Raw genomic sequence first — 20,382 nt, forward strand, 5'->3', positions numbered from 1 at the left:
CCAACTGAAATAATGGAACTGCCTCTTGCATCATACTTCTGAATGTTTTCTGAAAATTGCTTAATGCAATAGATGGAGAAAGATTTATGAGGTTAACATTTTACATATTCCTGCAATCATCGCAACTGTCAATTCTATTCACATGTGACATGAGCCTCTATAAAACGGGCTTGTAAATAAATGTAGCCGAAACACCTGGGAGTATGTGTGTTCTGGAAAGAAACTGTATTTTATGAAAGACTTAAAAACATACAAATAGGTCATCAGTTTTAAGAACATAAAAACAGGTCAATTTTTTCCATATTGCTAAATCTTTTTTATTTGAACCATTACAAACATACATAACGTGTAAAATATTATGTGTGTCAAATGAATAGTATTTATTCTAAAACTTCCTGGAGGAAAAAGAAGTCAAACACATATACATTGATCTAATTTAACTTTCTTTGATTTTTATATAAATCTCACATGAAGATAAGAAAGTGTGCATGTGTGCATTTATGCGGCAATAAAAAACAACGCAAAATTCTCAGAAGTATTTTACAATATAACTAAAAATAAGTCACAGAGTTCTTCATTTTGGTACATTTAAGTTTTTGGAATACTGTACACAACGTCTTAATGTAACGTCTAAATACTCTAGCAGGACAGGTTGCATGCGTAACCAGAAGGGCACATGACGATACCACACAGAGGTATGGATGGAATCAAGTGGTACCCTCCATGAAAGCAGCCATGTTTCAAGATTTCTTTTTATTAAAAGGAAACCTGAAGGCAGCCAACAGCAGGACACTACCACATCCAGGAGTAGTCAATGTCGCTAACAAGAGAAACGCTTCATTCTCACCCTCTGGTGGCACTGCAAGGACATTTACCAGCTTCTATTTCTCTCCAGAAAAAGAAGGCTCCATTGGCACCTCAAAACCCCCATGAAATTTATCAAGGTGATTGTCCACAAGAAGCACTGTGCTGCATTTACTCTTCTCAATGAAGAACAAAGACGAGTTTCATAATGCTGAGAGCATCTCCCATAGCTCTTAAGGACAAAACAGAGGGAACACAGAAATCAGGTGGAAGGAGACTCACCTGTTTCCCAGAACTCTAAGAATGAAATGAAGAAATGAAGTGCCACCACTGCATCAGCTCTTAACAGAAAATGCCCATCAATGAACCTGGAGCTACAAGAACTTTGACAAGTTATGTCATCATTATCGCACGTAGCAATCTAGAGCTCCACCACCAACTACCAAGACTGAGGGACAGCATGCATTAGTTTTGCTATTTTATTTACACATCGCCATTTTCAAATCCTGTCTGCATCTGCTTACTGGGACAAACCAAAGAAACACCTCTCAAACAGAAAGCCCAAACCCAAGTACAATGTCCCATGAGCTGCCTACATCTCAAGTGCAGAAAGACGAAGGTCAGCCACCACGAAGTTCTCCCTTGCGTGCTACAGAAAACACCTGTAAACGTTGTAAACATCCACGGCACACTAGGCAGATAATCGATGTTTAGAAAGGACTCAGCACGTTAAGTAGATGAGACCTGCAGTCATTATATCAACTAAAGGTTTTACGGCTTTATGCTAATGCAGTATTTAAAGACAAACACTGAACTGATACTTGAAAACTGAAAGAAATCATAAGACTAAGCCTATAAGAAAATCCTTAGAAATAAGCAAGCGATGAACTGAGTGACAAAATAAGGCGTCACATTAAATCTCTGGAATCAATCTTTCAAAAATAATAATAATAATCCATGAGGGTTTAAGACTTTATGTTCAAAACGGCTGGAACTTTATGAAGTAGCTCCCTCTTCTGGTTTACCAAACAATGGCAATCCAACGTAAATGTCAAGATGCAGAATTCAGCCTGGAAACAATACCTTTCGCCGTTTTTTGGCTTCGGTCCTGTATCATCAAGTGATCACACAGAGGATTAGGAAAATGTGAGCTGCTGCCCCTTATTTTGAATAAGGATTTCATAGCTGAGGACAGAAAAGCTTAAACATGCTGGGACAGAAAGGTCCAACCTCAACACACAGTACAACAGAAAGCTGGTTGAACCCCCTGAATAGCTTGGTATCCTTGCAGACATTTTTTAATCAGACGGCACAAACACACAGAAGAAAAGAAATTCATTTCTCATTTTAAGCTCTCAGCATGTTACTAGATAAAATGCATTTCACTGCATTTTACAAAAAGAACATATAAATAACAATGTTAAGAACAGTTCACTTTCCTACCTATATGGCCTGCAATATGACTTCTGGATTCATATTTGTAGAACTTCATTTGCAACTTCTGGGTTACAATTCTTGAAATGGAACAATTTATATGTTTTTTTTTAATTTCTTTCAGCTTTGACATCTTCATACAGATCAACACAAATTGCCCAGTGGTTTCTGACTTGAACTGTTAGAGGAAGCTTGACTTCCACTGTTAGAGGAAGCTTGGTGAAGAGCTGGTTATTTTTCAGCATCCCAAATGTAGCTACAGGCAATCCTATACCCTTCAAATTGTTCATCACTATTGAAGCTGAATGTTTGACCAAATACAAAAACTAGTGTAAATGGCAAAGATGTGGCACCACTGAAATCAGTTTCCTTCATCAATGTTATTATTTATAACAAAATCATGGTATAAATTAAATTATTGTGTATTTCATGAGAAAGAGAGAGCATAAAGGATGTCCCTGTTAAATTCTGGGCTGGATAATTTGAAAGCTTCATGTTTGACTTGCTAATACCTGCATAATCAGGCACACAACAGCGTGATTTCATCTTTCATGATATGTATACCAAGTGCATCTTAGAGGATGCAGCCAACTGAAACACCCAAGGAAATTCTGATCGTTCAACCACAGATAAAACCGAAATTGCCAGGAGTTATTTGGATGGAGTTGAAAGGATCATATAAAATGGTAGGCCTTGGAGACCTGGAAATAGTGAGGGACAGAGGGAAAAGAGCTAAGATTTGCTGTGCGGGCACCTGCTGCAAATGGCAGACTTCCAGTGACACAGAGGGGAGACCCCTCTGCCAGACTCTGCAACAGTCAATGGGCTGAGACCCCCCACAACCCTCTTGGCAGAGAGAAGAGTTAAAGGGACAAAGAGAAAGTGAAACAAAAGCTGAGGAAATCAACAGAAAATAGAAAATGTGACCGAGTATGTAAGTGGAGATATTAAAATGGGGCAGACTGGAAGGAAAGTTTGTTACTAAGAGTTGTTAACTCTTAATAGAAAACATGCTCTAGCACCCATATCAAGTTCCAATAGAAACACTGTGAAAACAGAGATTTTATAAATCAGTTCAATTCAATCTTCTTCCTGTATTTCATTAATTTATTCCATAAAAATTAAACCAATTCTTATTCAAAATACAAAATTAGGTAACAGCAAGTGAGAAGTGTAAATAAGCCATTCAACTTTTCCTTTTTATAACAAGTGTATACACAAGTATATTTGAGTGTTTTATTGTCATTCAATAAGTATTTTGTGTAGTAATCTACAGAACGTTTGAATGAAAGACTATTACAAAACCCATGTCACATATAAACAAAGACTCCGAAAACAATGAATGAAAATACCACAAAATGGACTACTGCTGTAGATAAGTATCATTATCAGCAAAGCTATCATATGAATAAACAGAGCCTCAATGTACCTCAAGTGCTTTGTCCGTAATGAGGAACTTTGCATATTGAAGCTAAGCATCTGATTCTGCAGCAACAGATCAAATACCCACATTTTCTTGTAAAAAATCATCTGCTGGGTCTGGTCTTACACAGCCACTTATAACATCATAACAAGAGCAAAGTATGATGGTAGCACTTTTCAGAAAGTGTGCAAGCTAACAGGATCCTAAACATAATCTGGGGTGAGAGGATGGTCTCACTGGTCCCTCCCAGAACTGTGGGGCACAGAAGAGGCATGGTTCAGATATGTACAACGCCAATTTGGACAGCTGGGTTCCCAGAACTGCAAAACATGTCCATCCAACTAAGGCCTCACAGAAATACATCCTCTCTCGGTGACCATACCTCAAAAGAAATGTTGACTAACTGTTAAGAGCTGCTACCATGCCTATTTATAAGAAACAAAGGAAAATTGGTTGTTTGGTTCAGCCAAAAGAGGACTGAAAGGCCAAAGCATCTACAGATGGAGACTTCCTATTTAATTGCACCTGACTAATGAAGACATGACTTGCAAGGACATTACTTCAATTGCAAGCCTGAGCAATTACATTGTCTTCCATGGAATTCATGGAATACTGGAAAAGACAATATTGAACCAAACCCAGACTTATTGGCTATGATTGAAAACTACAGAAAGCAATAAAATATTGCATGTAAACCCAACAATGATTAAATTCAAATTCATCACTTCCCAAGGCTTTGAGCTCCTTCAAAGAGTACATTATTCAAATGTATCTTTACAATAAAAATAGTGTTTTATCCATGTTATCTACTCAATGCATCTCTCCAAATTACTCAGGAAAAATAGAACAGTAGAATGGTCTAAGGCAAGTAACAGGAAAGTTCATATCACATGATTCACGAGGCACTAATGTTGTGGCTTTGAGTCACTTGAGAGCACAAACTTACAAAACAGGTTAAAAGACAATTCAAACTGCAAATCAATTTCAACTTACCAGTCTCTGACGAGTTATCTTTAAGACTGAAAACTAAAAATGTGAATTTTGACTCAATCTTTTCATTAGCCATATAGTCATTAGTAAATATAATGCCATCTACGACTTGTATAAAAACTGACAGTTTGGAGTTCACCTCTCAGAATATCTAAAACACTCTTTAACTTACACAAAGTTCTCAAGAAGTTAGTATGAATTGTAATTCAAAGCGAAGGGTCCGGAATAAGCACTCCTGCCATCAGTCCACTTGACAGTATGGGCAAACAGCACGAGATCTGGCTTTTCAGAAGTTCAAAGTACCAACTGCTCGATAGTATAGGTTTAGCTCCTACCAAATAAATCACATCCTTAATTCAATATTTCATTTTGCTAGCCTGTAGGTGGATACCCTCATACTGTTTCTCATGTAGCTTTTGTGAGGCTGCACTTAATGTGAGCAAAGTGCTTTGAGATCTTTAGCATGAATAAAATATATTTTGCATTTAGATGTTAATTATAGAAGTAGCAATATTTGAAATAGGGTTTTGTTTCAAAGCAGCAAGACTAAATCAAACATGAATATCTTGGCTTTGATTGTTATGTTTTACTTACTATGCTCTATTTTCCTTGCATTTGAAATATGCAATTTTGCATTTCTGTTATGTAAATGAATGTTTTTCATCTAACGTCTATTTTTGGAAAAAGAATCATTTTCTTTCCTAGTCCAAGACAGAAGTGTTGCTGAGCACAATTCTGGAGTCTAACTGACAGAGTCCTGTAATGCTATTGCACGCATTCAGTAACAAAAGCAGCAAGACATGCCCAGAGGACTCACTTAACTTGGAATATTAGTATATAAGTGGTTATATATTCAGATATATATCTTGATAAACACTGAATTATATTTAATATAGATTTATATATATTTAATATAGAATATAGAGCAATCTGCACTGAAAGTCCTAAGAACAATCAATTATAAGCTAAAGGTTCTTTTTGCCTCTGTGTAATTTAAGCTATTTTAGAGGCAAATTTCAAGATAATAAAAGGTTTGGACTTTATCCAAAACTGTCATGCAAGAGGTCAAGTCACCTATCATAGTACTTCCTTTTATATGTTAAATGTGTTGTTTTTCATTTCTAAAAAGTGTGCCAATTATATTGCTGTATGTGTCCCTAGATATCAGTGGCACTTAGTAGATAACGTATTCTGGAAAATGGAAAAGAAGTAAAAAATGCATGCCATATATAAGCCTATTAACATAAATGGTGTTTACTACCTGCAGAGGATTTTGATTCTATGGTTTGCGTGACCAAATTATGGTGTTTCAGCCTGTCCCTTGTTCTCTGAAATTCACATATTCCTTGGCTGAGTAAGGAAGAGAAAGCATTTAAGATTTCCATTTAAGTCATGGAGTAAACTTGGGCATCCATAAACTGCCAGTGTTAAAGAAAACTGAAGTCCGGGTTAGCAAACCAATTTAAAAAATTGTGGTTGATTCTGTCATGTAGCAAAAAACAGCCTAATAAATCAAAGGAATACAACGCCTGTTTAGAAGAAAATATTATACTCTCAAAGCAGTGCTGGAACACTGGTATTTACCCAGACGAGTAAGGTTAAGAAGCATATCCCACTCACTCAAATCTTTAAATAAAATTAAATGCCAACCTAAAGCTTGTTTTCAACATTCTATGATGCCTGAGAAATGCTGTCACTCACTCATTACACTCCCTCACACGGATGTAATTTCCACCCCCACCTATCGTCATCACATCTGGTTTGGTATGCAGTTTCAGACAAAAAAAATAATCTAGGCACCAAATCACAACATATTTTGAGAAATATTCTAGTATACGTGTGTGTAATTATAGACAGCATTAAGTATATCTTCAAATATAAACCATCATTGAATCTTTTTGGGAAAAAAAAATAGCCTAAAGCCTTGTTAGAACTGTAGTTTATTAGTAGTACACTGGGGCTTAAATCACTTCTCTAAATACCAAAACACAAGATAACCCAAAACTTTGCATCCCACAGAATCACAGATAGCACGGCTGAAGATGACCTCAAACCATTAGTCTATCTACCAGCCCAACAGCAAGATCTGCAACTTTATCACCTCAACCAATGTTTGTGAAACAGACTTTAAATAACTCAAGTGAGTGAGATTTCGCTGTCTACCCACCCCACCTATTCCAGTGTTTCATCACTGGAAAGCTTTTCCTAACCTGACCCCAAACTATTACAGCATTTCACTTTCCTCCCTGCTGGGAAGTTTTTAAGTCTAGCTTGAACTTGTAATGCATTTACGCCCTTTCAAACAGTGAGGCACTCCCCTCAGAAGCGCATGGTAACAACAGACAAAAAAACTTTGAGACAAGGTCCTAGCTCCACTTAACTCACTGGAAACAAAACCTGTGGAGACGCTGAAATATGCTCTCTGACATTTGCAACACTGCATATAGGACATACTAGAAAATACAGGTTGACACTTAAGTTTGAAGCACACTGTGCATATTCAAAACCATACATGGTTCAGAGCCAGAGGGGAGGGTTTTTTGCCCTGGCACCCAAAGGCTGCTCCTTCTGTTTCCACAGAATATTCAAAAAGAAAACTTTCCAGGTTACCTCTTCGAAGTCAAGAAAACAAAAAAAAGGCAAGAAAACTTTCCACGTGTACTACACAGCCTCACTCGCACCAATAGCCACCAACGTCAAGGCCAAGAAGACTGTTGCCACCTAGGCCATGAGCGACAAACCCCAACATCTCCCAGAAGAAGACAACCAGCATGGACGCTTACACGAGGCTGGGGCACGCAAACCTCCAGCGGCCCCACTGCGATCCCCTCCTGCTCTGGCAGCACCTCCGCCACCCAGAGCCATCCCCGCGGGCTGCCATGTTGTGCCACGGCCAGCCTCGAGCCTGCCAGCCACCCATGGGTGGCGGGACATGGTGGTGGCCATGGGGTCGAGCCACAGCACCCCACACTCACCTTCGGAGACCTCAAACTCGGCCGCTCCATTGAGCTGGTAGAGGCACCAGTCAACCGTGCTGTTGTCGCCTGGGGGGCCGCCAACTGGAAGAGAAGGAGGAGGATCAAAGGCATGGTCAGTCTGGGGTACCCAGCGCCCACGGGGAGAGGGAAGAGGGGATGGGGCCATGGGGAGAGGGCTGAGGAAGGGACAACAGGCAGTGGGGTGGAGGAGAGAGGGCTGAGGATGGGTCAAGAGGCAGTGGGGTGGAGGAGAGAGGACGAGCCGCAGCAGTGGGGAGGAGGGCAAGGAGAGGTGGAGAGGGCAGCGAACGGAACAGAGGGATGAGGGGGGGCTACAGCGAGCCGGGAGGAGGGAGAGCGTTAACGAAATACCCTGCTTTTGGGACATGTGTGCCGCCCTGCGGAAGGTGCCCAGTGCTCTGAACTGTTATTTTGCTTTGCTCCCAGCGCCGGTAGCTAGCTCGGGGCGCCTCCTCCTCCTCCCAGCGGAGCGGGCGGCGCAGGCAGCCGGCGCTGCCTCGGGGCGCTGAGGGAGCCGGGGGAGGGAGGACGGGCAGGAGGGAAGGCTCCGCCCGGAGCTCCGGGGGAAGGCGGCGCAGCCTCGCCAGGACCCGCCGCGGCCCCAACAGGTGCCGGCGGGCCCGGCAGGCCTGCGGGGAGCCCCCCTCAGCACGGCCGGCTGCCAGGCTGCCGCCCGCCCGCCTTCCTTCACCCCTCCTCCGTGCTCCCGTTTCAACTTCGGTCCCCGAGTTCCCCTTCAGGGCATCCCGCCCTGCCACACTTCACTTCACTTCTTACCTGCCTTGGGCTGTGTAGCCTGTTAGGGATGAAGGCTGCACATGCCAGCTAACTTCTCAGGTTTTACGTACACTAAAATCATTGCGAGGCTAGAGAGCGTTTCTGATCTTCCAGACTGTGGATCCGCAAGCTGTCTTCACAGCACGCATGAAAGGTAACTAAGAAAGCAAACCTTTTATCAAGTAAACCAAAGTGCTCTGTGGAGTGACACTTGACTCCACTGGAAAATTATTAGGGGAGCAGAAAAATTTAAAGTGCTGAAACAGTCAGTTATAGCAAGCATACTTTATAAACGTCTTTATTCTTACAGACATCCACCCCAAAAACACCACAGGAGGGAAATCTAAAGGTATGTTAATTGTTCTGTACACCAGGCGGCTTTCTTGGCATTTTATTTAACACAAAGATTGTGACTTTCTAGCTTACAGCTGGCAGCGTTGTGCCTACATCTGTCTTTTTGAGGCGACAGTGTCAGAGGCCCACATATACCATAGCTCATGTCAAAGAAAGCAAACACACTTTGTATTGGCAAATGAGAAAAGCTTAAGAAATAGTACAGGAAAACTATAATCAAGCCATGGTAAGAGATTAGGAGCACAAGAGAACAAAATATCAATGTAGGCAGCTGTCGTGACCCAATTACACTGGATCCTCCATTATCTTTGGTACAAATTCTAAGTGATATGCCAACATTCATTCCTTTTTGTAGCATGTGAAGACCCTCCTGATACCTTTAGACTTGTATGCACTTTCATAAGCTGAAGGTAGTTTGATTTGATTTTTACTAATATAAGTATTCTATTCAAACAGGTATGTTCTTCTCTACTCTGTACAAGACAGTGTAATACTGTGGCCTGTGTGAAAGAGTAAGGAGGACAATTACATGTTCTGATGGAAATAGGTTTAGAACGGGAGTAACAGTCTGCAAACATTCTCAGCTACTTTAGCAGCAGAGCAAAATGCCAACGCTTAAGCTTTCCTGGGAAATTCACCTAAATTACAAGACCATAATGCCTTCTGAGGTAAAAGAACATCACTTCATTTAGACTGTATATATATTTATCTCTAAGCCATATGTTTGCTGGATGTGTGCTAGCTTTCTTGGAACTGAAAAGGTTTAAGCTGATGATCTGGGGAAAAACAGTATCATAGAGCTGTATTAAAGCTTCATCCAGCTGCTTACAGATACTAACTCTCTCATTAAAGTACCTACAGACCTTGATTGCTCTCTGCAAAGTATTATCTTAAATAAAATTAACCTTAACATTCCAGTACAAGCCACCTCTTTTTGGAGAAAATTATAGTCTCACATATTAATAACCAAACAAGGGCACCGCTGTAGGAGAATCCATTCATATCAGCCATATTTTACAAAATGTAGTGATTTTATGCTCTTCAGCTCAGTATTACAGAGTTACATACTCTTTTTCATTCTGGACTTCAAAAATTTACATACTTCATATGTTAAAAAAAAAAAGTTTGGCATGTAAGGCAGTACATTATATATTTCTTTTTTTTTTTTCCTAAAATGGAAGGATAGATACAGATCTTACTTAGAGTGTGATCTGTTTCTACAGGTAACTGAAATATTGAGATGGGTTAATTTGCACCCAAGGGCTAGGAAGTTCAGCATGAATTTACCTTTATCAGTACAAGTCTGTAGAGGGATACTGTAAAACTATTTCTGATGGTTTCATCACAAATAGTGATGTGACTGCTTGAACTAAATCTAGTTAGACTACTAATTCTAAATCAACAGACAAACTTGAAGGTGAGAGCAGATACCACTTTCATCTGACTTCCTTTACTTTTGAATTGTTGGAAATGAGAGTTTGGTATGATACTTTTTATCATTTCAAGATTGTAACATTGTTAGAAGCAGGTACTTTACTCAAACTACAATTTAAGCAGGGTAGCCAAATTATACTAATGTGTATTTTAAAGAATGAATCAGCGAAAGAACTATTTGGGTTTTTAATATCATAGCATTGGACAGAAACAGGTACAACTGCAGACCAAATTTCTAGGGAGACTGGGCTACCTTACCTATATAACATTTTTTAAATTATGGACTTTTTCCCTTTTCACAAGGGCTATCAGCAGACCTAGGAGCATGGCTGTTTGTTTTCAGCACAGCAGACAACACTCACTAACGGTAAGAAAGCAAGTGAGAAATCCAATTTAAATGGGATCAGAAGGTCAACCCTATAAAATAAAATTTAATCTTGCTACAACTTCAAAACGCAAAGACAATAATCCGTATTGCAGTACCAGGCCCAGAAACAAAGAATTCCATTCAAAATAGAATTTCCACAAAGAGAAATCACCAGGATTTCTAGTCAGCGAGGATGCAGAACACCTGTCTGAGCAATACGGTTTTATAGAAAGAAAAAGTTAAAATAAAAATAAAAAAATAAAAAAATAAAAATAAATCAGCTCCAGGGGCAGCGCTAACAGCTACCTCCCGGGGGCCGCGGTTTTCACGGGGTCCTGCACCCTGCTGCAGGAACCCCACGTACCAGCAGCACCTCGGGGCTGCCAGCCACCCCCTGGGGCCAATTCCCCTCCCCGTATCCTCCGATTTAACCAAAAAGTGCTTTAAAGGGAAAAAAAAAAGCAGCGCCTTCGGGCGAGCAGGCCCGCCGCTGCCGTTCCCTCAAGATGGTGGCGGCCCGGCCGGGAGGCGGCGCCGGAGCGGGGGGCGGCCGGGGGCGGGACGCGGCGGGGAAAGCCCCGGCTTCGGCCCCGGCCCCGGCCGGCTGTGGAGCCGCCATGGGGCTCCTGCTGCTGCTCTTCAGCCTCGTCCTGCCGGCTGCTGGCCGCGGGCAGCTGCGGGCCTTCGTGGTCGCCCACAGCCACATGGACGTCGGCTGGGTTTACACGGTGCAGGTGGGGCCCGCTGAGGAGGGAGGGAGGCAGGCCGGGGAGAGGGGGGGCGGCGGGGCTGAGCCTTCCTACTGCTCCTCGGCTCGGTGCCGGGTTAAAAAAAAAAAAAAAGGCGTAAATCGCTGAGGGGACAACCCCCCTGTCGGTCCCGCAGTGCGGCTGGTCGCCCGGTTTTGTGGGATCACCTTGGCGGGGGAAGGCAGGGTTGGCACAGGGGCTCGGCGCGTCGCTTGGGGTTTCCTGCTGCCGGCGTTCAGTGGGATGCTCGCCGTGTGTTTTGGTGTTGTTTTTAAAAAGGAGAACCTTCTAGCTCTCAAAGGGTGCTTTAGCTGCTTGGCAGGCTTTCTTGGGCTTTCAGGGTGCCCTGTTACTGAGCCAAAAACTGAAGGAAATTCTCAGTCCCCAGAGACACCCTACTGGCCAAGGCAGAGTCGGTGCCTAGGGCCACGGAAGTGTGGCAGTAAAATTTTTGCTCAGTGAGTGAGTTGCAGAGCAAAAATAAATCAGGTTAATACCCCATTAATACCCTTTCGTATTTGTTAGTCTAAATCCTGCATCCTTTTTTATTTCATTACAATGAATTTCTTTAGATGATGCAGAAGATGCTGTGGATACTTTACTTGCTAGAGTGATATGACATCGCATGCTTAAAAATAACTATAATAAAAAAAATAATGTCTTACCAAGAAAATTTTTACTGTTGCTTGCAGGTAGCCTAGGTTGTGAGAAGATTAATTTTCAATTCCAACCCAGACCACTGGGCTTTATAAACTTTGCAGGTGTTCTGGTATAGCTTAAGTTTGTGTCATGATGCAGATTGGCTTGTTTTAATCTCCAAAATACATCAAGAAAATATTTTCAATAGGTTACCACGTGGAATATTTTACTAGTGTATCACATTTGAGGAGTCCTTCATCAACTCTTAAAATATAGCGTACTCCACTGACCTATTCAGAATTAAAATTGAGCACGATGTTGTAATCCTTGTAAATATACTTGGATTTTAGGTTATACTGTTTGCAGCCATTTGTGAGACAAATGAAAGCTTAGCAGACATTTGAGCGTGTCACTATTGAGTAATAGTAAAATTTGAAGGCTATTCCCTTAGTTAAAATTTCACATTGTGTAACAATGAGTGTCTAATCATAATCTTGATTATAAAAAGTCCTGCAGAAATGATTGAAAAGTCATTGAACAAGCAATTATTTAGATAAGCTCTGAAGTATTTTAAGCCATTCCTCCTACACTCAAAAATTTTTGCTTTTCTAGTGACAGTTAGCAAAGATAGCTGGATTTCAGGTGTGGAAAGCAAGGGGATAGGAAAAGTTAGTTTCTGATTTGGATCACATCATCCTGTTCCTATTTCAGAGTGTGCTTTTCTTTCTTATGGGAAAATTACCCAAATTAAAATTATGGATTCATATTTTATATATCATGCCCAGTAGTTGTAGTTGGATGAGGGATCTGTTAATCACTTTCAGGTGCATGTTTGTGTTGTGGTGCTTATTTTCTAGGCATGTATCATTACCTTTAAGTAGAAAAACGATATTGTTGATGTTAAAGTAACTATGCTATTATAGATACACATGGAAACTGTTGCAAGAAAATACAGGCACTCCAGGAAATTCTAGTATCTCTGCTGTTGCTTTTAGGTGTTGTATATCACTTTGATGTTAAGTAAGGGGTGAATCACTGCATATGGCCAAGCAGAAGTTTTTCTGGCAAGGAGAAGTGTATCCAAAATATCATCATTTGCACAACTTTAAACTAATATGGTGTTGTTTCTTTGATACCATATGATACGATATAACTGCATGATAGATCACAGAATCACAGAATTGTAGGGGTTGAAAGGGACCTCAAGAGATCACCGTGTCCAGCCCCCTTATTTGATTATTTGATGAATATAGCTCCCATATTTGCATTCCAATAAAATCCATAGGCCTTCTGGAATCAACGTTGCTTTAGGAACAGGAGACACATGGAGTAGATGCTCTGATTCTCGCACTGGATGATTCTACGTCAACAGTCAGATTTGTTCTGAGTCCTTTGCCTCTGTTCTAAATCATCAAGCAGGATGGAGTTATTTTTCCTGACTAAAATTTCTAGGGTCATAGTAGAATAATTTACAGTTTACGTATAACTGTGTTATACCAGCAACACACACCCACAGCACAGTCATACTCACACAGCAAAAACAATTCTGATAATTCAGGACACCAGCAGAAGAGCAGAAATGGAAGGGTAAAGTAGGCGTGTGGATTTCTTTCCAGCTACATTGGTGGAAAGACTTACCGTGCCTGGTACTGATGATGGAAGGTAAGCAGTGAGGGACAGGGTGAGCTGTTCCCAGTAGGTCAAAAAGAAAGCTTTTATTGATGTCTGCTGGTCTTGGGGGAAGCTACAGCATGATCTGGTCAGGTCCTCAGTCAGAGAATAGTTTTTGGAACCAAAGGCACACAGGGTGTTTATAACCAGGGAGAACTCGGCCTTTCTGACAGTACAAAAGAAGTTTGCAACAAACTTGACATTTTCATCTCTTTCATCTCAAGCCCTGTGAGTGTTCAAAACAGCCCCTTAATATAGGCCAAGCACCTCTTTCCAAAATGCAGTTTCTTTTCTACGTTATTTTGCAGGAGAGTATGCATGCTTACGCAGCAAATGTCTACACCTCTGTTGTAGAAGAGCTAACGAAAGGAAAGCAACGCAAATTTATTGCTGTGGAGCAGGAATTCTTTCGACTCTGGTGGGATGCGGTAGCCACAGATAAACACAAGCAGCAGGTAAGTTGTACTAGAGCCAAATGTACTGCTAACAAGGAATCCATGCTTTTTTCAGAGGGCAAGGATGGGGCAAAGTATTTCAGCATTTGCTTTTTACCCACATCTTGTGCAATCTGTCTGGAATCTAGCGCTTCTTATGAAAGGACCTTACCTCTAAAGGCAGTTACAAGAGGTTAAAACCCCAGCTGTAGATCAGAGTGGTAGGAGGTAGCAACCTTTGCACTAAGACTCTTTACACTTTGCAATTCTTGTTTCATCAGTGACTTTTTTTATTTGGGGGCATGCTAATATAAGATCTGGGTGATTCTGAAAGAGGCTGCACCAATATTTGTCAAACATCTGAAGCTTACAAACTGATAACGCTGCTCACAGGAAGGAACTTCTTTCTTTCCAGTTAAGTGTTGCTCAAAAAAACCTGCTGTTTCTAAACAAGGTTAGTGCTGCAAAAAGAAAAATGTAGGATTCAACAGCAATAGCTGTTTCTTGGGTTTGCATATTTATGAACTGTGATCCCTTTCAGTCTTAAGAGTTTTAACTCAAGAATTATTTTTTTTTCCTTGTAAAGACATTGCGAAATTTTGTTTGTTATTTCTTGTTTCATGACAGAGGAAAGAATCGTGCTAAAATCAAAGACTGGGCTGGTAGCCCATTGCAATGTGTGACGTTTAAACTTCGGATCCTAACACTAGTGGGTACGCATGTGCAGTTCCCCATAGGTACTTTTGCTGAACTCCAGGCAACAACAACATATTACGTGTAGTATGTTAGATTTTATTTGGTTTAAAGACAGCTGGTTTGATTTTTGGCTGGTCTTGTGCAGAGCCAGGAGTTGGACTCAACAATCCTTCTGGGTGCCTTTCAACTCAAGATAGTCTGTGGTTCTATGAAAGTGTAGATATGTAAAGTGTCATATGAAAAAGTCACCCCCTGTCTGGTTTTTGTTTAAACCTAGTCCTTCAATAAATTCTGAGTTTTCTGTAATGTTTTGTATTTGAATAATAGCTTGCAACCTGTGTGCAGCTGACCTTTGTAAATAGGTTTTGCTGTGGTGGCAGTTCTTTGCCCGTACCTGCCCCATGCAAGACAGATCCCTTGTCTATTCTTAATTAGAAAATTGCATTGTAAATCCAGGGTGGGGAAATTAAAGAAAATAGCATAGGAACTGCCTTGTGCAGGACAGGAAAATACTCTTTCTAATGGAAGTTGTTCTTATTTGAAGGATGTTGTGTGGCAGTAAGCCAAGCTATAAGGAAAAGGCCTATAATTCCCTGTAGTTCCTATTCTGTGGTATCCAAAAGAATAAACATTTATCATGTTTGACCTCAGCAGCACAAAACTAGTAGTTAGGATTCAGCCCTTAATTTTCTTCTCTAGATTCTTGTGCCTTTTCTGCATTTTAGTCAGTTCTCTATTGCTTTTATAATAGCTTCTCAAAAAATTAAAATGATTAAAAACCAATTTCTGTGAAACCTGTTTGTCAGACATTGAATCTCAAGAAGCTACGATGCTTGTTGATAAGCGATGTGTTTTTCACATTAGCAAGTTGCAAATATTGGGCCTTGAAATTAGGTCACTGTGGTTATTGTCCCGCTTTTTCCACTTGAACTCTAGCACTAACTATTTTCTGTGGTACAGCCCACAGGTTCTAACGTAATATTTCACTTGAAATACAGGATTTAATTCTAGTTTCTTTTGGAAAATCTGCTTTGGATTAGTAATGTCAGCATTAAAATTAGTAAAAACCACAGCCTGAGCACTGAAGCTGGTTTTACAATTCAGACAAGAGCATATGTAGGAGTGAAAGGGGCTGCAGCAGTACGCAGCCAGATGTGAACCTCTTAGTTCTCCGTGCATGTTGTTCCCGCATGATGTCTGGGTGTTTTAACTAGTGGGGAGAAAAGATATGTAGCCACTTGTAGCTGGGATGTACGAACGGGTTGATGTAAAGGTAGTACCGGTTGTCCCAGGGTCCGTGGATATGTTCTACTGCTGTAACAGCCTGCTGCTTGTAGAACTGTTGTATCTCTTTCCTAGGTTCCCATTGCCTTTTTCCAGCTCAGGTCAGTGTGAGGGCATGTCATTACAGATTTTTCAGTTTTCTGGGGTTGGATATAATTTAAATTACTTGAATTATTATTATTTTCAGTATTTCCAACCTCCCTGTAATTCCATGAAACTTAAATAAAGTTTCCATGGCCTGAAGTCTGGTTCAAAGATATCTTTTTTGGACATCCATCCAAATGGGGAATAATAGCTACAGATGCTTTCCATGTAGGTCAGGACCAATTCTGTGCTGACACCAGATATCAGTTATCTGGTCTCCCAGCATGCTAATCAGTCACCACAGTTGGCTGGAACTAATTTATGAATGCTGAGCCCTGAAGCATTTTCACAACATTGTGAATGAGAGAAATGATTATAATCAAAACTGACAATCTGGCATCGTATCTGGGCAGACACAGGGGCATTCACTGAAGGTTCCTGGGGAAATGAGCATAATAAGTCTGGAACTAGCATCCTGCATGACAGATTTAAAAATAAAAAATAATAATAAAAAAAACAATGGTGAAGAATAAAATATGTATTTAGACTTTCTGTTGAAAGTTTGAGGTATGTATCTTTGAAGTTTTAGGTAGCAAAGTAACTATGACAAAAGCAGAAGCCTCTCTAAGACTTTCAGAAAGGGGCACAGATTATTACCCCCTCCCTACACACCCACACCCAGCAAGTTTGCCAAAAGCTGCACTTAGTGCCATACTTGCTGTTTCTAGTGGTTGAGGTTAAATAAAATCTTGTACAGGTCATAATATATTGACAGGTTTTAAACTAGGAAAAAGAACAGTAAAGAAGGTCAGCAGCATGTTTAATCATGTGGGCCAACCCACTACATGTGAAATATCTATTTCTTAATAAAGCTTAGGGAGAGAAGCTTTCACAAGAAAAAAATATCTGGAAACTTTCCCCTTATTTTATTATTTTCTAGGAAGAGTTGCCATCCTTCAGTGGTTTTTTTTTGTTTTTTTTTTTTTTTCCAGTTGTTTGTTTGTGGTTTTTTTGGTTGGTTTTTTTGTTTGTTTTTTTTGGTGTTTTTTTCTTGTTTGTTTGTTTTAAACTAGTGTTTGTAGTTCAGAGTTATTTGAAATAACCTTGATTGTACTCTTACATCCAACCTCTGAAGGCAAGGTCGATGCTTACAGTATTGAAGAGATGTGAGCATAGCCACAGCATCCTGCCTTCCTCCTGGATCCCACCCTGTTTGATCTCCAATCTGTTCCTGAGCTCGGGGACTAGAGGAAGCCCCAGGAGCCTGGCCATCGCTGCTTGCACGGAGTTGCACATGGCTCACTCATCCAGCTTCCTAGTGCCGTTTCAAAGCCAGGATGTGGCAAGAGGAAGACTTTGAGAGAAGCAAGAGTATCTTTTTTTAATCCTCCAGCTCTAGCTGCCTTGACGCAGGATTCTAGGTTGCTGCAAGTGTGTGGGGACAAGAGTCATGCTTAGATAGTATTAATCATGATGAGGAGTACCTCATCACGATCAAAATCTCTGCTGAGGAGTACCAGGTCAGTGTCTATATGGCAGTACATCTTCCATGCCTGCTACCTGGTTTCAGTGTAAGCTGGGGAAATCGGTGCACTGTGCAGCATATTCGCTTGCTTCCCCTCCCATCGCCCTGCCCTTCTCTTTTCGATAGCACTCAGTACAGACAGCCTGTTATCCCACTTTTGTCCTGGATGCCTTCTTGACAAGTGTTGTGTCTGGGTAATACGCTGCGATCTGAAATGAGTTTGCAGCCTTTTTGGATAAGACTGAAATGACATTTATGTCCTGTGTCTTAACTTCACTATCATAGGTCCATCAGTTGCTTCAGGAGGGACAACTGGAATTTGTCATTGGAGGGCAAGTGATGCACGATGAAGCTGTGACACTAATTGATGATCAGATTTTACAGTTGACAGGTATGTGTATTTGCATTTAGCTTTTGTTTTTTGTTGTTATGACCTTGGGGGTGGTTGCTTCTTCATTTCTCCAGCCCAATTTTGCTATTATTTTTTTTCTATTCTTTAGGAACTGATTAAAGTATTTCTTACTTCTTATTTGCTGATGGGTCATCTGTATAAAAAACATCTTTGCATTTAAAAGAAAAAAAGAACGACTGACTTGTAGTTTAATCTATGTCAATTATAAACTTTTTTGAAACAGAGGCCTTTTTAATTTGTGTCTGTTGGAGGGCTTAAGTTCCTGCAAAGATAGTTATGGTGAAACTGAGGGTTTGAAAAACTCTGGAAGAAAATACCTGATAACGATTCAGAGTGTGAGGGGGTTGTATTGCTTAGGCAAAGTCTTCTGCAAGACATGGGCCACAGAAAGTCACCAAGGTCATCTTAGCTTAGCTGAAAGTCTTGCTTGATAAAGAAACCTCAATTATAATCATTAACTACAACCTCTGTTAGAAATCGGCGCTTATTTCCAAGAGATATGCTGTCTCCCATTTTAATTTTCTAGCATCTGCTTCCAGCCATTTGTATGTTATGCCTCTCCATCAGGTAGCATAAAGGGTCTTTTAGTATTTTGGCTTGTCTCCATTTGGTTAAAGAAAAAAAAAATAAAAAAGGACACTTCATGTCACCGTCACGCTGTAGATGTCTACAATATGTTATGAGGGAGTGGTGTGGTTTTGGAGGGTAAGAGGATATATTAGCACCAGCTGGCTGTCGTGGCTGATACAAACCCTGCCTGTTTCAGGGCTATACGCTGGGCAGCTTTTTACAGGAGAGTAATGCAGTTCAGACAGCAGCGTTTCCACTTGCTGAACCTGACTGCGCAGTAACACTGGCCATGTTCCCTGCCTGTCAGTGTTTATCGGGAGCACAAGGAGAGCAGCTGATTTGCTTCTCAGTGAGTCACCACATCGCACTCTGGCCAAAAGGAGGAGGGAGAATGAACATCTTCTTTCAGCTGACTCCTGTATTTATAGGTGGTTCTGAAGGCTTTGTACGTCCAAGCCAGGATTTTTCCAAAGAAAATACTTATATTGACTGTTGAGTCCTTTTCTTGAATGCTAATATAGCTTCTTATTTCATTGAAGTTAGTTGCACAAATCAGTATTTCTAATCTAATATTTAATTCTGTGTATAAACTAAATTTTGTTTAAAAGAAGATTCAAATTTACTAGTTAATTTAGCAGGAACAGAAATATTAATGTATTTTAATATCCCCATCAATTTTTCCTGAAAGCACTCAGCTCAGTTTCCACTGTTAGGAGTACCTGCAAGCAAAAGATGTATCCTTGCGTTGTGTGTTGAGTACAGCTTGAAAAGAGAAAGCCAATGCAGACATTTGGGATCTACAACTTATATCCTCTCCTAGCTGTGTTTAGGAAGGGTCTAGCAAACTGTGCCAAAAGTGTGCTTCAGTGAGAAGAATTAAAATAAACTCATTCTTTGAGAATGTTTTCACTAAAAACGACATCAACCGTGGGAAAAATGAAGTGAAAAGAGGGTGCCTTGCAACCTCAGTTACTTAAATGTGGTCTTTGGAATGGAAGTAATACAAAATGAGCAGAAGTGGTTGCATGTTCAAGTAGTTATGTGCACAATTCCAGAACTATAAAATTAACATCTGCTTTTCTCTCTTTTTTTTTTTTTGACAATAAGAATCATAGTGCAATATACTAAAGTCATTCCTAAAAGCAACTGCTTATCTGGTTGGTATACTTTTATTTAAATGGTTTGCCTGAGTTGATCCTGTTGGCTGGTCTTTCTGTTTTTTGTGGATTTGTTTATTAATTGAAACTCAATTTAATACTATATTAATAACATTAGTTGTAAATCACATCTAACAAGATTGCTGTTAACCTTTGACTTTTTCTGGTTTTTATGATCTTCAGTCACATTCATGTTAGTTTTGTTCACTTGTTCCTTTGCCATTCACGTGAGACTGAAATTTCCTGGGACGTGTCTGATTTTTAGCAAACACAAACTCAGACTTGAACCCATCAGCCTTAACGTAATCTTTCTCTAAGTAGTTTCCCAGGCCTGTCTCTAATCATAATTCCTGTTTGTTGTTCATCTTTTATGATGTTAATAAGTTATACTTGGCACAGTAAAATAAATATTGCCAGTGTGAAAGTTTCTGTTGTGAAACATTAAATTCCTGAAACTTTAAATGCTTTGGAAAACATCAGCGAAGAGCTATCCTTTAAGTGCTTATCTGTAATACTACGTGCATATTGCACTGATAAAATAAACTTGTAGCAGTGTTCCTAATGTAAACAAATTTTGCT

General features: G+C 40.4%; 2 protein-coding genes across 3 annotated transcripts in view; one reads left to right on the forward strand and one right to left on the reverse strand.

Moving 5' to 3' along the window:
* The window catches only part of PPP2R2C (protein phosphatase 2 regulatory subunit Bgamma), a 186,444-nt gene extending 177,865 nt beyond the window's left edge, over positions 1–8,579 (reverse strand). The window contains 2 exon segments of the mRNA XM_080588977.1: positions 7,627–7,710; positions 8,002–8,579. Coding sequence (XP_080445103.1) covers positions 7,627–7,710; positions 8,002–8,017 — 100 coding nt within the window. The 5' untranslated portion in view covers positions 8,018–8,579.
* A 722-nt stretch (positions 8,580–9,301) lies between these two features.
* MAN2B2 (mannosidase alpha class 2B member 2) overlaps positions 9,302–20,382 on the forward strand; it is a 31,296-nt gene continuing 20,215 nt past the window's right edge. Inside the window, exons 1-4 of one of the 2 annotated variants that reach the window (XM_080588971.1) lie at positions 9,302–9,449; positions 10,519–10,582; positions 13,950–14,096; positions 17,950–18,055. In XM_080588971.1, coding sequence (XP_080445097.1) covers positions 10,541–10,582; positions 13,950–14,096; positions 17,950–18,055 — 295 coding nt within the window. In that variant the 5' untranslated portion in view covers positions 9,302–9,449; positions 10,519–10,540. Of the gene's footprint in view, positions 9,450–10,518; positions 10,583–11,073; positions 11,317–13,949; positions 14,097–17,949; positions 18,056–20,382 lie in introns of those variants that run through there. The other variant, XM_080588970.1, reaches the window with a different exon arrangement.

Source organism: Anser brachyrhynchus, assembly GCF_964034855.1.
Source record: "Anser brachyrhynchus genome assembly, chromosome: 4".
Taxonomy (NCBI): domain Eukaryota; kingdom Metazoa; phylum Chordata; class Aves; order Anseriformes; family Anatidae; genus Anser; species Anser brachyrhynchus.